This window comes from Euprymna scolopes, chromosome 16 (assembly GCF_053919585.1).
Source record: "Euprymna scolopes isolate OS-2025 chromosome 16, ASM5391958v1, whole genome shotgun sequence".
Classification (NCBI taxonomy): Eukaryota; Metazoa; Mollusca; class Cephalopoda; order Sepiida; family Sepiolidae; genus Euprymna; species Euprymna scolopes.
In genome coordinates this window covers 54,712,904-54,731,717 of record NC_136497.1, presented here as the reverse complement: position 1 = coordinate 54,731,717, position 18,814 = coordinate 54,712,904, and the positions used below count along the sequence as shown (strand labels likewise).

The 18,814-nt window shown below is 32.4% G+C and overlaps 1 protein-coding gene across 2 annotated transcripts in view; it reads right to left on the bottom strand.

Moving 5' to 3' along the window:
* LOC145295965 (chitinase domain-containing protein 1-like) overlaps positions 1 to 18,814 on the bottom strand; it is a 156,149-nt gene that overhangs the window by 68,417 nt on the left and 68,918 nt on the right. For both annotated transcript variants that reach the window (XM_080141878.1, XM_080141879.1), the window contains exon 3: positions 13,973 to 14,122. In XM_080141878.1, coding sequence (XP_079998004.1) covers positions 13,973 to 14,122 — 150 coding nt within the window. The remainder of the gene's footprint in view (positions 1 to 13,972; positions 14,123 to 18,814) is intronic.

Here is an 18,814-nt window from a genome sequence, read left to right as displayed (position 1 = left end):
ATCTACGTACTCGTTATAGAATGAAGTTCTCATAACAAAATCACGTAATTTCATTAAATAGTTTTTGTTTTACGCTCCCTTGACTAATTATCGCAGTTTTTTTAGGAAGATTCCGAATTTCCCAAATCGTTTTTACGGCATAAAATAAAAACTATTTGATGAAATTACGTGATTTTTTTATGAGAACTTCATTCCATAACGAGTACGTAGAATATATATATTTTTTTATTTTTCGTTTTTTAACATAGTGTAAACTGCACAAGCACCCTTTTTTAATACGTGAAGACAGTTTAGAGCTTCATCCTAGATCTAAAAATAATTTGGTTTTTAGTGGGTTTACAAATATCGTCCAAAAGTAGAATTTCAATGAGGGGGGACTTTTAAATGTAAATATAATTTCTTTTTCAATCTGAAAAAATTCTAAATATTTTCTCTTTATCTATTTTATCCAGACTTTGATAAATTCATTGTGAGATATTCATGTATATTTTTAACTTTTCCGAAACCCCAGAAAAATGCGACGGTGTCAGACAATGTGGCTCCAGGAAAATAAAATAAAACTCTATTTGTTTGAAATCTTTTCATATTAAACTCCTTGAGAAATTTGGCAAGTGGGTGTGAAAAAGTATTGTTGTCGAAACCAACGGCATCGAAGGTGTTAATTACCTCATAATACTTTCAACTCAACTTTTGAGTGAGATTGGCGGGCTTCAGCGAGGCCTCCGTGATTATATATATATATATATATATAATCTCACGGAGGCCTTGGCTTCAGACGGCATTGGCGCCGTCGTAGCAATCCTTAAGTATAAACATAAACAATACCGGCAGAATCAAAGAAAATCACACTGGAAGCATATTTCAAATTAAATCAAAGGCCAAGCCTTTTCACAATTTTGCCCATTCCTTGTTGGTCCCCCCCCCCCGATTTATCAGAGAGGGACTATAGTTTTCAGTGGCGTTCGTCCGTTCGTCCGGATGATTCCCGGATAACCGTCCATTACTTTTTTCTGAAATTTTGCCACAAGTTGTACTCCAACACGTAGATGTGCACAACATCGAGTTTTTTTTTTTTAAGAAACCTCTCGTTGCTTCCCCAGGGGCTGAAAAGGGGTCAAAAATGCCCAAAATGGCAAAAATGACACTTTTGGCCCCATAACTTTTTTCCCGTCCATTAGATTTTACTGAAACTTGTCCAAAATGTGAAGGCAATTGTTGCAAATGTAAATTCAGTATCGCTGACCCTGGCAAAACTCTGGTTTGCGCCCCCCGGGAACTTTTAGGACTAAAAACCACCCCTTTTTTAGGCTCTTTTTTTCATATTTGTCTAAAATGTGATTATGTATCTCTATTTAGTGTTTTTTTATGGTGCTGAACTCAAATTTACATGTCTTAAGGCCTAAAACATAGCCGTTTGTCCATTTTTACAAGTAATCAGCTCCCCCATGGGGGCAAAAGAGGTAAAAAAAAAATACCTCAAAATGACTCTAAATAGACAAAATTGACATATTTTTCAGAATAACTTTTCATCCATTCATTAGATTTTTCTGAAACTTGGCAAAACCATGGGCATACCTGATATACACCTGATGGAAGTATCACTGACCCTGGGAAAAATCAGAGTCACAAGCCCTGGAGGTTTTAGGGCTAATATTGGGTGTGGAGCAAAAGTTGAACTTGGTCATTTTTCTGAAAACTTTTGAAATTTTTTTTTTCACTCAAAATTGTTTTTTTATCAGTTATGTATCACTTTTTTTATCACTTTATTCGATCCCCCCTCCTCACATAGAGAGGGACCATGCATGCACGGCTTGTTATATTTGTCAATACCGATTGCCGAGTGAGGGAGCAGCAAACATACCGACAAAACCCAACACTTTTATATTCTACTTTTCATTTAATTAGCAATAATGTTTGATATTATTTTTCTGGGCAAAATATTTCTTTAATTTTAGACAATTCTTTCGCTACTTTGAAAATAAACTGCATTCTTCTAAAGGTTACCTAGCGAATTTTCGCAAAGTTTCAATTTTTGTTTTGTTTATTTTACGCATATAAAATAAGTTTAGATCTTCTTTAGTTTTACTAATAGTTTAAAAGAAAGAAATATTTATAATCGGTACAAACAATTGAAAATGAACTTTTTAAAAATATTAAAAGAATCGATTTGGGAATCGGAAATTAGGCACAAATTTTTCCGATTCCAATACCGATTCCGATACCCCCAAAATTACCGATTTATCCGATTCCCGATTCCGATTAATCGACACAACACTAATATAAAACGATTAGGAATTTAAAATAGACGGTCAGTTTCACAAATAAATATAACGTAACATGAGCTGTAGTGTGTTACCAATTTTAAATTATGTGCGCTTATTGGGGATAGGGTGTCTACTTTTTAAGCGATTACACATGGTTTTACAATGTTGCAAACCGAACTTAATTTAGTGGGAAACACTTTAGTTAATATCCATAAAGAATTAGGATGGCCAGAAATGATGATCATTTTACGTTAAATTTATATTCGAAACTGATCTTACACTCTAAATTCTAAATGATCGCTTTTCTTTCCGCCAATTAAAAAAATGTTCTAACACGTAATCTATAAAAGTAATATTTCATTTTGGAATAGGGATTTAGCTGCGAGAGAAAGCACAGAAAGCTCACGCAATCTCACGTTAAAAATGGTTTTCATAATAGTAATATTATTATTTAGAAATTCGTTCGTAACAATGAGATGTGGCTTTGCTAAGTGGCGTTGTTAAATATATTGTTCTTACATCGTTTTCTTATTTTGCCTACCAATCTTCGAATATTTTCCACTATTCATGTAAGTAGCATGTTATACAGTAAATACGAACTGGTACAATATAGCTTTGTTTTAAAATCAAAATAAATGTTTTGTTGTGTTACAATTTTTAATCAATTACAAGGCAAACATTTGAGATAAAATATACGCGGACATTAACCAGGGGTTTATGTAATAATTTGAAAATTTACGAAAAAACAAACAAAAAAAAATCTCTAATAAAATATGTATAAATTTTACAAGAATCGGAATCGGAATCGGGAATCGGAAATTTTGAACGGAATCGGAATCGGGAAAAATTTTGGCATCGTCCCATCACTAATATATATATATATATATATATATATATATATATATATATATATATATATTCACAACATTTAACAGAACCTCCTGATATTAACTCTCTATGATGAAGAAAACCTAATATTTTTATTACAAAGTTTGCTTTCATACAAGCTATATCGCCTGAAGAGGTCTCTAGTTACTAGTAACTAACTCACCGAAACATGCTCATGACTGTGTAGCAACATATTACTGTTTATGTAAAAACAAATTGAAAGTATTTATATATATATATATATATATATATATATATATATATATATATATATATATATATAAGTTTTTTTGGTTTCTTTTCTTTAACAGTTAAATTCGAAGTTTTCTTTAAAATTACTTGAACAAACCGGATTCATATATATATATTTATTTTATTTTTATTTTGGCATCCTTGGAGATGAGGATTTAGAATGTGTGTATTCATCCTTTTTGAGGACTGTTATCCTCATCTTCATAGTTACTGTTTCGACCAACTTATCCTTTGAATAAATGCAAAAATGTTGAAGTCAAACGATTCCAAAAAACAAAAAAAAATTGTAAACATATAATACTATTCAGTACGGGCCCAGCAATAGAGGACCAGATAAGAACATAAAATTGGATTCATAAGACCATAAGATCCCATCTTGATCGCCCTTCAGACCCCGTGGCATAATGGATAGAGGCGTTGCATGTCTACGGTTCCAGGTGAGCATTGTCTGAAGATAGCGGTTTCAATACTCTCCAAGAAGGCCAGAGGATTAGTTGGCCAAAACGTGGTGAGATAACATCTATGGAAGGCAGTAATTACTGGGGATATAGTTACAAGACTCAGCATTCCTACCCTGTCGTGGTTAGTCACCTGAAGAAAGCCAGAGTGTGAGTTGGCCGAAACGTAGTGAAAAATAATATAAAGATGAGAATAACAGTCCGCAAAAAGAAGGAATACACAAACCGAATATACATTTATATTATTAGTCTGTCCCATTTCAGGTAAATAATGGCAAGTTTTATATCTTATATATCTCACTAATTGCATCAACATTTACTTACTCCAAATTTTTTTTTTTTGTCAAAAACCCGTAATATTCTTACTAAATTTTATATTCGTGCACACGTTATCATCATTCACACTTCTTTTTTTAATATAAGCTCACACGATCGCTGAAAATATATTTATTAGAACATATAGTTTAGCTGCCAATTACTTGCAAGAAAAAGAGTACGTTTTCAAACGATTTGTCACAATAGAAAACTTAAATAAAACTGTAAAAGTATATGTATCTGATAATTATATTTTTACCATAAGATAAAGGAAAATATTTGCTGTTTCAAAAAGATATTAATTGTTAGTTTTCTATAAAGACAGAAAAGACATTCGTTTTATTTATTCAAAGGATATTTAATGGCAGTTATTTTCATGGAAGGAGAAAGAGTCATTTATTTGTAATAACATTGATCCTGATAGACATTTATTTCAAACGAAATATCATTAACTGTAAATTATGCAAATAGATCAAGGCAACAAACGCGGAATTTCCATGAGATACCATTTAATCTATGTTCGGACGTATCTTAACACCCTCCACCCATTTTGTAAAAGAGGGGATAGTCAATCACCAAAGGTTCAATGCAAGAAAGATATTTTTAAAATTTAATCTGATATAACTGTTGTGCTGAATGTGAACTAAAAAATAGGAAATCAAACTAGAATAGACTTTCTTGGTTTTTTAGTTAGAATAAAAGTGTAGTATCTTTTCTGTCTAAAGAGTAATAGTACAATAATATCGTGTGGTTTAATACCAAAGGTCTATGGAAAAGAAAATAATCGTTATTCTAAATGTTAACTGTTGCCTAATACATTTTCTTTATAATAATCCTCAAAAGAATGAATATTACAGAAAAAAAAATATACTCATATTCTGTCTAAGACAAATGTTGAAAAAAATATATCAGCTTTGTCGGGTTTCTTGTGTAGTTTTTTACTTTTAGCTGGATAAACAAACAAAACAAACGAACGACTGCACTTTATATAATAAACTAGTAAGGCTACTCAGCGTTACCTGGAACTATAAACAACAAAAATAAAATTTTAAGTGTGTATAAGATGTTTCTTTTAAAACTTTTTTCTTTACCTTTCTCTACTCGACACGATTTTTCAAATTACATATTATTCCATGGTCTGTGATTGCATCCATTAGGCCAATTATACACTGTCAGAATTCTAACAAAATTGCCTTTATGTTTTGGAATTTTTCAGATGAGGATTTATAGTTTACATTATTTAGATTAGATGTCTGTTCAAATAAAATATTATCAAAAACAAAAATTCTGTATTCTTCAGACTATATTTTCATCTTGGATAGTATTCTTACAACATTTCGGCCGATGTAACCTCCATCATTCTTCAGGAATATCTTGCTGAACTTCGGCATCTGCATATAATTTGAAACAAATCTTTATTTAATATATAAGGTTAGCTAGCTTTCGTTCCATTAGACATACACAGGTTAATGTTTTCAAATCTTAAGTCATTCATAATAGTATTCTTAGTATCGTCAGTGGTGAGGATTGAAACTTCAAACCATCAGAAGATTATTACCATGTCGCACTTATATCCGTTGCGCTAGAACGTGTGGTGCAACGCAACTGAAGAAAATTGGAGGTTACATCTGTCAAAACGTGAGAATAACATTCAAGATAAGCAAAGTCATTTGAATAATCTAAATCATTTGAATAACCTAAATACTATAAAATTTCCTTCTGAGAATTATGTCTTCAAATAATCTTCCTCCTTATAGAGGAAATTTTGGAAGAATCTAAATGTAACTGGATGTCGTTAAACTCGAACCGATGCTGCTTTTAAGGAGCTTTCAAAATAATGAGCAAGGCATTTAATTAACATATGGTCAACACCTTCTTCAACAGCAATCACAACGAGTCATTAAAATAGAAACATTAAACTCATTAACTTTTTATTTTGCCTTAAAGCAAGCTTTTAAAATTTAGGCGGACTTGATTGCTCAGAAAATAAAGCAGGATTTAAATAGCTAACGATCGAAATACGTTGGGTGGAACTGAAAAGAGAATGAAGTTAAAAATTCGATTTCTTAAAGAAACCGAAATCAAGGAGTATAAGGAATTTGGGTTTAGATGGCAGAAAAACTCAACGGTTCTTGCATCTTTTCTCATTCGCCTATTTTATGTTTAAGCTGGCTTTCTCAGTTTTTTTTTTAAGGGGGGGGGTTAACAATGGTAGAAGTGCTAAAAATGGAAAAAGCAATGATAATTTTTTTTAAGGTTTCTGTTTAGAAATGTCATACAAGTCTTTTAGATTTGACTAGCATGGCTACTTAGCGTTGCCCGAAAGGTGGGGTGGGGGTCATAAGCAACAAAATAGAAATGTTAAAAAGTGTGTGTAACATCTTTCTGTTAAAACTTCTATCGATGTATCTCTGTTTTACCTCTCTCCCTCTCTCAATAGCATCTATGTTCTGTACATCTTTCTGTCTCTTTTTTTTTTGTCCAATATAAACATGTTTCTCTTCTGTCCTGTATCTCTGTATCTCTGTGTGTGTGTGTGTGTGTGTATATATATATATATATATATATATATATATATACACACACACACACACACAACAACAACATGTTAAGCCAATATCACAGTGTAGTATCTGTTCTGATGCTACACTTCACCTTTTCTGTCCTCGGTCAGTTGAGAAATCCTTCATGAGTGAGACAATTATGATTATTGTTCCTATCCAGTGCCCCTTTTGGGGAGCTGGATTTTCTCCACATTAAAAACCGCCCTGTTGTCTAACTCTGCCCTTGTGAGGAGGCAAGTAAATAGGAACAATTGGTAATTAATTATAAAGCTAACCCCTATAATGTAAGGTTGAGCATATGAATTAAAATCAGTTGTCCGGGACACTGCAGATATATAATCAGTTCAATAGAGGAGAGTTAGTCATAAATTCAACTTCGTCTCTGATATGATTGCACATTATTTCCGGTTGTTATTGACTTGATTTCTTGGAACATATAAATTTTTTTTTTTTTTTTTTTTACATAGGCGTCACCAATTATCAAGACCAATCGGCCACTCAAGGATAAGGGTTAAAGAGTGTAGTCAAAAGGACAATATAGTAATCAATAGTAATGGAAGTTCAGTAAATTTGTTTACTTAAGTGGAACGGCTCATCAGAAACTTGTTTACGTTGCACTTAAAGACAACCATATTGTAGTCAGATGGAAAGCAGGAAAACGGAAAACAATTCCACAGGCATGCAGTTCTAAGAAAGAAGCTTTGATCATGGAATCTATGTTTAGGTTTAGGCACAGATAAAGAGTGGGGAAAATTATTGATAATGTTTTCAGCTAGTCTAGTGTTTCTTGTATATAATATTTATTTCAACACTATATATACATATTTCAAAGGCGTACCTCTTATGGTTGATTCAATGCAATGAAACTAATGGTACGCCTTTGAAATATGCATATATAGTGTTGAAATAAATATTGTATCTTCAGCTCTCACATCCACGATCGAGCACTTTATTGGATTTTTTTTTATCGCCTCCTGACACGCTATATATATATATATATATATATATATATACGAGCAAACAGTTAATAAAACATGTTAAAAAAACACTTTGAAATGAGTTAAAAACATATTTAATCTGAAAAGGAAACACTAGATAAGTGGATAGTCCTTAATCCGCGGAGTTTCGAAGAAATACTTTCCTTCTCATCAGAGGGTAGGAATTAGCAAAATGCGGGATCGGATTTTGCATGCAAACGTATTTGATGAAACAACAAGTAAGTCAAAGATCTTACTTGATAACAAAAAAGTGAAGCAGAGGGAATATGGTGAAGAAAAAGGTGATTACACGTGAATGGATAGTCTGGTGGAAGATAAATAATCCAGTGACGGTAAAATCCAAAAATATAACTTCAAGAAAGTTAATTGAATTTCCATTTGCACAAGTAAAATCCAAGGAAATCCCGTAATTGGAAGATGGTCCAAAATAATCCAAAGGCAGAAATCCATGGAATATTTCACAAAAACGTGTACAAGAGAAAAAGGAAAAAATTCCAATAATATTAATAAAAGAAAAATAAGATATGCTTTTCACTCTACTACCGAGGCATAAATATAAATAAGAAAGATCAGGGAGGAAAAAGAAAATATATATATATATATATATATATATATATATATATATATATATATACATACACACACACACGAGTAAACCGCCTGGTGTTACATGGTCGTAAAATAAGTTTTAATATATTTTAATTCATGTAGATTTAGTTTTAATATAATTTTATTCATGTAGATTGATAGAGACAATTCTCTATCAATTATTATATTGTACCTAATATACAGTAGTGATTTCAAAAGTAAAAAAAAAAAACGACTTGTGTGCTATCAGCTAGAATCGAAACTAAAACACAGTTATCCAGCCTTATCTGTTAGCATATGACCTAAATCCATATGTATACAAAAAAAAAAAAAATGCACAGAAAAACGGGTATAGCCTACTTACGCCAGACCAAGGTCAAAGTTTCTTTTTTAATTTGAACCCCTTAATCCAAATTTTATCGGTTAAAAACCAAATCAAAATTATGCTATGAGACCAAATACCCCATATATGAAATTTAAAATCTGCAGATCAAATATTCAGAGAGAAGTTTGGCAGAGATTTTTCACACATACACTGACAAGGTCACTTTTATATAGACTTTTATGTAGATATATAAAAAATATTTCGTGTTCTAGACCGTTTTCATCTTAGATTTTACGCAATTATGCAGAATGTAGAAACTATGTATAAATATAATTTAGTGTAATAGTGTAATGTAATTAATCATCTAATAAGAAACCATAAAAAATGAATTAGTAATTAAAGTTCATTTTTCAAAGGAATATGCAAATTAGTAAACCTTCATGAAGTCGCTCATATATCCATAACTGAGTATATTAAAAAGTTAGTTTTAATCATTTTAAAATAGAAAAAACAGACTTTTAATACCAACGGCAGAGCAAGAAAATTACTTAACTTTATGTGTGAGTGTAAATTTATTTTAAACAATTGAAAGACAAAACAAGAAAAACATACAAGTGAATGACGCAAAAGATCACAATGTATATATATATGTATATGTATGTATGTATGTATGTATATATATATATATATATATATATATATATATATATGTATGTATGTATATATGTAGGTAAAAAAAACATTACGTTCCCAAACGTCAGATCAAAAAGTACAAGTTAAAACCAAAAGTTTATAGAAAAAAAAAAAAAATCACACTAAATGTTAGCCCCCCCCCAGAAAACTAACTAACCCTAACTCTGACTCACTCCCCCCCTCAACTTTTGTTTCTTGTTGACCCTCAAAAGAATAAATATTAAAAATAAAAGTGTTCATATTCTGTTTGCGGTAATGCTGTAAAAGAATATCTCAGCTTTGCAGGTGTGCCTTGTGTCGTTCTTGATTTTTAAGTTTAATCACAGACAATTGTCCTTTATAGAATAGTAGATAAAAGTTTGTTTGAGACTTTAGAGTTAATCAAATACAAAGAAATGTCAACAAAGAGAAGAAGAAACCGAGAAAAAAAAACGAGTTCTTCACTAAATTAAACGGCTTAAATTCTGATTAATTCGTTCGTAAAGACGTTCGCAGAATGAATTGTGTATCTTGTTTGTTTGTTTTTTTTACTCATGTTCACCCCTTACAAAGCATATAACCACTTGGACATAAGGGGCTACCATTTGGGGCCATGTCTAGGAAAGATTAACAAGATATTTGTTTATGTTATATTTAAACTTCTGCATATCAATAGTGCCAGGGAAGCAAGAAGCAGGTAGCAGGAAGGGAATTCTAAAGTCCAGCTGTTCAAGGGAAGAAACTATTAGAATAGAAAGCTTTCTGGCATTTAGGGACATCAACAGCGAAGGGGTGAGATCTTATTGCTAAGCGGGTTTGTCGTGGATATGTATGTCGAGGGGGTACAAGTGAAACGAATTCATCAGAACACATTCCATTAAAATATTTGTAAAACAGGCACAGTGATGCAACATTGTGGCGATGGGACAGGGGCTGGAGCTTAGTTGACAAAGTGGGACCGATTAGATTGACAACTCCTTTTTGCACCCTATCTAAGAGGGAGAGACATTAGTAGATGCACCAGCCCAGATGTGGCAACAATACTCCATATATGGGCGAATGGTGGCTTCGTAAAGGTACAGGATACTCTCAGGCGTGAGTAGTCTTCTAGCTCGATAGAGGGAACCCACCTTCTTTGCAAATCAAAAAGTTTGTAAATCAAATGTTTTATGTGAAGAAGAAATCACACAAATGAAAATAAACATTGTGTATTTTATTAATCTTATTCATTTCATTGTGTCTGAAGTGTTTTGTAGAATCCAGTTCAGCAATATTAGTGAGAGCAGCAACATCCATTTCCATAAAAGCTTTATTCTGATTGGTTAATTTTGAAAAAATACTGAATTTTGATTGGTTACTTTTATAACCATTAGGTTCAATAATTTTTTTATATACTATTAATTGATTATTTATTGAAATAGAAAAATGCAATAGTGTAAACTAAAAAAATTATATTAATAATTTAATTATGAACTGAATCTACCAAAATGAATTTCGGTTTCTTGAAAAATAAGTCAGCTATTTTAATTATTTCTTAATGGTTGAAAAACAAATTAATAGGAATCGCAATCTTTGGAAATTTGGAAGAAATCTAAAGTCCTCAAGCCCCCCCCCCCCCAAAAAAAAAAACACACAAAAAAAAAAACATTTCTGGCATTAATATTCTTAGCAAATCTTTATTCAATTAAAATATCGACTTTTTTGTATGTTATTTGCAGCTAATAATGTTTTACATTACATTTTATATTACAACAATAATTTAACAAAATTAATAATAGTTTTATGCTATGTTAATCTGCTGCAACTAGACAAAAATTGTTTTAAATTGGCAACCGGAAAAACTTGCTTCAAAACGGACTTCCTAAATGTGCCTTCAAAACGGACTTCCTAAATGTATCTTCAAAATGGACTTCCTAAATGTATCTTCAAAACGGACAGCCCAAAAACGTCTTCAAAACGGACAGACCAAAAACGTCTTCAAAACGGACAGCCCAAAAACGTCTTCAAAACGGACAGCCCAAAAACGTCTTCAAAACGGACAGCCCAAAAAATTTGCTTAAAAAACTAACGCTTTAAACTTGCTTCAAAACTGAATGCCTAAAAATTATTTAAAAACGAAGTCTTAAACTTGCTTTTAAACTACTTAATTGTAATCATCAATTTCCAAACATTTCAACAATATCGGCATACAATTAGAGAGACAATCATAAAATGAAATCAAAGCATTATTAAAATGATTATTAAATAAATTTCTTAAATGTAATGAAATTATGTAAATTAAAAATGATTCATTTTAATAAATCTATTTATCCTTGTACTCGTTTTAAATTGATCAATTTTTGATGAATAACATAAAAATTAGCAGGATTTACATAAAAATAGAGAAATAAACATTTGCCTTTTCTGGAGGACATTTTAAAGGAGAAAGAATGGTAGAGGGTGAAGAAATAAATAAAAATAGAAGAAAAGAGAAAAGGGTCTGAAAAGGAAAAAAAGGAAGAAAAATAAAGGATGTAAGAAAAAGAAAGTGGAAAAGAAAGAAAAATAGCATAAAAGAAAGGGAGAAAGGATGACAAAATATAAAGAAATAATGAAAGAAAAGGCGAAAGGGGAAAACAAACGAATAAAAAACGAAAATAAAGAAAAAGTGAGGAAAAATTTTTAAAAAAGAAAAAGAGAAAGGAAGGGATGGGGAAAAGAAAGAAAAATCAAAAACAGAAAAACAGAGGAAGGAAGGGTTAGCTAAAAAGAGATTACAAAGATGGAAAATGGAAAAAAAAGCACAAAGACGGTTAAAAAGGGGGAAAAAGAAAGGAAAAGGTAAAAAGAGAAAATGAGGATGAAAGAGAAAAATCGAGGTGAAAAAAGAGAAAGAATACTAAGAAGAGACAAGAGAGCAAAAATAAAATAAAAAAGAAAAGTGATATGAATAATGATAGCCTCATAAATATAACAAAACAAAAAAAAAAAAAAATAGGTTGATTCTTTGATTTTTATGGTATATCAACCCATCATTGGTTGATTTTTATGCTAAAACTGTTGTCTTTTTTATGAAAATTGTTTCAAACAAGGCATGAAGCCACTCAAGCTAAAAGGAATGAAAGAAAATAAAAACAGGAGATGCCTATTGACCTTGGTATTGAAAAGACTAAACCTATAGGTAGAAGAAAAACAGCCAGCAGGAAGAGAATTTCACATGTCTGCAGGCTTTGGGGGAGTATGGAGCCACCCTTTAATTGATATTGCTCCCAGGTCTATGACCCGGAGTGGTAGTACCTGTTAGGGTCCCAACTATGAGTTAAATAGAAACCAACTTGAAAAAATAAAAAAAAAAGAACAAACATATTCTATCAAAAAAATTTTCTTCAAAATAACTAGATTCACCATTAAATAACCTGAAAAGGGTTGATATGCCGTAAAACAAAAACAACCAATTAACAACAGCATATTTTTTTCATTGTTTTGACTCTTAAGTATATATCCGTTAATATCTTATGTATTTTTATATAGACTGATGTGGTTTTCAGTTGATTGACTGTGTCTTACTGTATCAGATATATATTTGAGAGTCAAAAAAATGAAAAAAAAAATATTGTTGTCACAGCCTAATTATTACAAAATATCTGAAAAGTGAATTGCTGGAAACCACTCGATGAATGAAACAAAATAGCTGAACCAAAGGATGGGTCATTTGGTTTTACGGCGTATTAACCTTTACGGTAATGTAGAATCCAGTAATTTTGAAAAGAGTTTTCATGCTTAAAGTTATATCTTCAAATATTTATTCATGAGGTTTGGTTTGAGGTTTTTGTTTTATGACATATCAACCCATTTTGTGTTATTTGATGCTGAGTTGATTAACTTTGAAAAAAACGTTTTTTTTATGATTCAAGTTTTTCATATCTTCAAATATTTATTTATAATGTTTGGTTTGTTTCGTAGAGAAAAATTGTTGTTTTTGTTTTTTACTTTGCAGAACATGATTGAGTTTTGCAAAGAAAAAGAAAAAAAAACAATAACATCAATGTTTAATGCATTTTAGGTCAGGAAAGCCAGTATCTTCAGATAGCCTGATCTGATAGCACAAGATGCAACAAATGAAGCAGGGAACAAGTCGACAATTCTGAAGAACACATGCCATAATAGTACATTATGCTTTATATACGATTTCTTTGTAGATTAGTTTGTTTCGCAGGCATATATTTTGTAGATAAATAACTGCAAATGAAAGTTTCTTTCAAACCAATAGATGGGACCCTTGCAGGCACTGACACTTTGAATTAGAATTAACCTGGGAGCAGGTTGCATAATCGAAAGGTATAAGATTAAACCCTTATATCTACAATTCAAAATATTCCAACTCCTAGAATTTTAAAATATCCTATCTTATTTTAAAGTCATGCAATATTCAAATTGTTGATTCTTCAGATATTAAAAAGTCTAACACAGATTTCTAGCATTCTTACAAGTCAGATTGACTCCTTTCAAAATCTTTGACTCTTAAGCCTGCCCGGGACTAATAAGAGATGACTTTATGCTCCCAAAAGCTTCTAAATTTAGGCCTCACCAACCGCCAGATGCATTTTAAGGTTAGACCAAGGACTAAAGAACAAATAAATGAGAGATGTAGGTATTGGTAAGTACTCACGGGTGTCACATAAGCTAATGTTTCACCTGGAAAGTTCTTTATTTCCCGTCTCGTTTCACAGTAGGCCGCATGTTCCCGGACGATGTCCTTGGCTTTCACTTGCTCAACCACAAGGCCACGTTGCCCGACAGTTTTGTCAGATAATTTGGGCTAAAAAGAACAAAAAAGATGAAACAAAAAATAATATTAATCAAGTGTGTGCGTGTGTGTGTGTTTTTTTTTATTAAAACTGAAAATAAACACAAACTATTTTGCTTGTTTGTTTTTTCTTTAAGAAAAAAGTAAATAGTCAAAAAAATATATCAGAAAAGAGAAACATGGGAAGCAAAGAAATTCAAATTGAATTTGGGAAGATCACTTAAAAAATGTGTTTATTTGCTAAAGAGATTTGCATTGATTCTCGGTTCAAATGATTCATTTTGTTGTCAGGTTTTGTTCTCAAATGATTTCAATGTTTAACCTTGTTCAGTAGATTTTTTTTTTTTTTTTTACTAGGGAGCGTCAATGTGTTCTTCAATTGACAGACTAGCATAGTTTCCTGGAGGTATAGTTAACAAAATATGAGATTAGTGTAAAGGATTCTGGAATTTAAAATTTCATCTTGAAAATAAAGAACTGTTTTTGTAAATATTTATTCATAAAAATAATGACCTTTGTTCTCTGTTCTATATGTCAACATGTTTATAAATGCCTCGCTTATCAAATTCTTTAAGTTTTCATGTGAAATGAAATCTCTTTTCATGTTAACCTGAGACCATCTAAACGGATTTGTAATCCTCAAAATAAGTGATAATCCGAGGTAGCTAAGTCAGGAGCATATACAGGATGGGTAAAATTTCCCAACCAAATTCTCCTAGGAGATCTTTGGTTAGTAGTGCTCTGTGAATTCGATCATAATCATGATGAAAGATGACTTCCTTTCTGTTAACTAAAAAAAGTTGTTTTCTAATCAAGAGGGGTTAGAATATTGCAGGTAGATGTACATGTAGATTTAATAATCTGAAATAAAAGTTATAAGTTAATCATGGTGATATGTTCAAGTAATAACAATATGCATAAAATAAATTAGAATGGTTTAAAATGCACTATCTACAAACTTGCAAAAACTATCACTATTTTGATGGCATGTGCTCGTCTGAGCTCCAATCTATGGTCCTCCCTTGCCAAACTTTCATTTTTTCTTTTACCTCCTATTCCCCTTACCTCACCCTTTTTTTTTTTTAACCAAGTAAGATCTGTGACTTACTTGTAGTTTCATTAAATACTTTTATATGCAAAATCCGATCCTGCATTTTGCTAATTCCTGCCCTCTGATGAGAAGGACAGTATTTCTTCGAAACTCCGCGGATTAAGGACTATCCACTTATCTTGTGCTTCCTTTTTTAAAATTAAATATGTTTTTAACTCTTTTTCAAGATGTCTTTTAACATGTTTTATTAATCATTTGTTCATATATATATATATATATATATATATATGTGTGTAGCTGAAACTACTATCAATAATTCCCCCCACTCTTTATCTGTGCCTGTGGAACTCTCTTCCATTTCCCTGCTTTCCAGCAGACTACAATATGGTCGTCTTCAAGTCTAACGTAAACAAGTTCTTGATGAGCCATTGCCTTAAGTAATCCAATTTACCAAATTTCCATTACTAATGATTACTACGATATTGTCCCATTGACTACTGGACACATTAATCCTTATTCTCGAATGGCCTCCAGGCCTTGATAAGTGGTGACTCTTTTGTAAAAAGAAAGAAAAAAAACCCCAACTTTTGCACTAACTTGATGAAAGAATTAGAAAGTTTGTACGACGCCCCAGAGAATAAAATCTCTTCTCTCCCTGCTGAACAGTATGTAAATGAGGCAACAGAATAGATCGAAGCAAGCATTGAAACATGCGTCTGGAAATTCTAGAGGAAGACCTACTCCAATGGTTCACTTCAATCTGTTCATCTGCTATTGTATACATGCAGCAAGCATTCTATTGATTCAGCTGCTATAATATAAATGCAAACAATGAGTGCACAGTGAACGAGGCATAAAGAAATGACTAAGTTCAGCATTTTTATTCCCCCCCCCATTTAGCCCCAAAAGTCCCCAGGGGACATCTAATCCTGGTGAAAATGAACAAACGGTGCAGTTTTAGGCCTTAACATATGTTAATTTGAGTTCTGCACCATGCAAAAAAAAAAGAAATGACTAAGTCCATCATTTGCCCTCCCCATTTAGCTCCAAAAGTCCCCAAGGCCTTAACATATTTAAAATTGAGTTCAACGCTATGCAAAACTGCTAAATAGGCATACACAGAAAATTTTGGACAAATATGGTAAAATATTCCCAAAAATGGAGTGTTTTTATTAGCCCTAAAAGAGCCCCCTAGGGCACACCCAAGAGTTATCGCGAGGTATAGACAAGCAAAATTATATAGAAATCAGTTAGTTACAACTTTTCAGAAAATTTCATAAAAATTCAAGGCATCAATTTTTTTTAATAAGCAAAAAAGTGTCAATTTTAGCCATTTTAACCCGAAAGGCACCCCTAGGGGAAAAACCGGAGTTTTCCCGGAAAATCTGTTCTGTTACTTTTTTTTTACTCATATCATGTTTAATGTTTGTGCAAAACTTTTAAAAATTCCAAGGCGTAGCTATTGAGAAAAGTGCGGACAGACAAACAAACAAGGGTGAATTTACAGGCTCACCCTTCTTTTGTCGGGGAAACGAATAAACAAAATTTTGCAGTCTCTAGAAATCATTCTAAGAGTGAAAGCGTTGCCAATAAGAGAAAGCATACAGAAATGACTAGAAAATACATCGACTTGCAAAAGTCAATCTACCACTTTGTGAATGCTAAACCTCTTTCTGACAGTATGGATTTAGGTAAGCCCAGTCCACTGCAGATATCCTAACGATTATCTCCGAATGCACATACCATGCACTGGACAATACAGGTGAAGTTAGTGTGGTAAACTTTGATATATGCAAAGCTTTTGAAAAGGTCTGGTATGAAGATTTTATGAAATTAAATTATATGACATTATTGGACAACTATTTAATATAATCAGATCCTTTTTAACTTAGAGAAAAATCTGCCCTCAATAAACACACATCCAAGCAACATAACATTAATATGGGTGTGTCCCAGGGGTCGATTCTTGGATCTTTACCATTCCTGATATTCATAAACGGTCCTCCTGATGAAATTGTCTCAGATGGATGTATTTCCTGATGATACCACACTATTCTTAGATATGTGGACAGAATGAACGTATACACATCATGGTCTGAATAATGAAAAAGGTAATATGGTATTATGAGCTTAAGGTTAAAAAGGATGTATAAAGTTCCTCGTTCAATTTTAGGTAACGTCAGGACTTCTTGCTAGTGTTGGATAAAATCAATTTTTTTTAAATTGTACCTTTTTTTCATGAATAAATATATTAATTTACTTTTTAATAAGAAGTTGACGTAGTTTGCTTGAAGCATTGTTTAGTGTGTATAAAAGGAAATTTAGATTTATAGGAGGCAATACAATGCAGAAATGTAACAGCTAGACACAAACTGAAACAACTTAAGGCATAATGGTGGAACAGGCTATGCAGTTTCACCTTTATTGATTCAATACATGCATGTGTGTGTGTGTGTGTGTGTGTGTGTGTGTGTGTGTGTGTGTGTATACAATTATACATATACAAGGTGTAAATGATAAATTGGCAGTAATTCTAATCTGCAATTTAGGTTTTTTAAAGTGGCATTATCAATGTGAAATGTTAGTTGCTCTACTCTTTAGAGTCTGATGTTCCAGATTAGCCACCTAAAAATACTAAAAAGAAAATGAGTGCCAGTGTTGAATTTAACCATAGAATGGTTATTGCTGAATTGTTCTGTGCCAGCATAAGATGTAAGACATTATTAGAGACACTGCCTATGCTTCTAGTTTTTTTCCTTTTTTTTTTTTTTTTTACAAAGGAATCACAACTTATCAAGACCTAGAGGCCACTTGAAGATAAGGGTTAAAGAGTGTACAGTGGTCAAAGGGACAATATCATAGTAATCGTTAGAAGTGTAAATTTGGTAAATTGGATTACTTAAGGGGAACAAACTGTTTATCAAAGTAAGGCTCACAGTCTGAGAAGTGATAAAATCTGCATCAGAAGGTTTTTCAGTGGCTTGAAACGGTCCATTGCAGCAAATCCATCACAGTCAATGACTGAACTGGCGAAAAAGTGTAATGTGATTAAAATGACCATTTATAATGCAGTATGGAAAGATCTTGGGAAGTTATATTGCAGACGACGTTGTAACATTCTTACAGCAAAATCTAAGACCATTCGTAGAGAGAAGCCCCTTGCTACTCAATCATCTGAAACACCATGGTGGTACTGTATGCATTTTTAAGGGTGAGAAAAAGTTTGTGGCCGACAAAGTCTCCAACCACAGAAACTCGAGACTTATCAATGATCTTTCTAGTGTTCCTCCAATCATGCAGAGTAAACACCCTGCCTCTGTTATGGTGGTTAGAGTCGTTGCCAGCGATGGAAAAGTCATGTTCTCTCACTTGATTGAAGTGGACCTGAAGATCAAAATGGTGGAATATCTGAAGATTCTGGAGGAAGTTCTCTTACCCTGGATTAAGAAGAACTATGATCCCCAGAAAGTGATCTTCATCCAGGACTCTGCAGCTGCTCATGAGTCAAAAACAGTGCAGACATTCTTGAAGAGAGAGTTGCCGCTTTTCGTGTCCTCAAATATCTGGCCCTCTAGTTCACCAGATTTGAAACTTTGCGACTATTGGTTATGGGGCGATATTGAGAAAGTCTCTATGGCTCGCCCTCATAACAG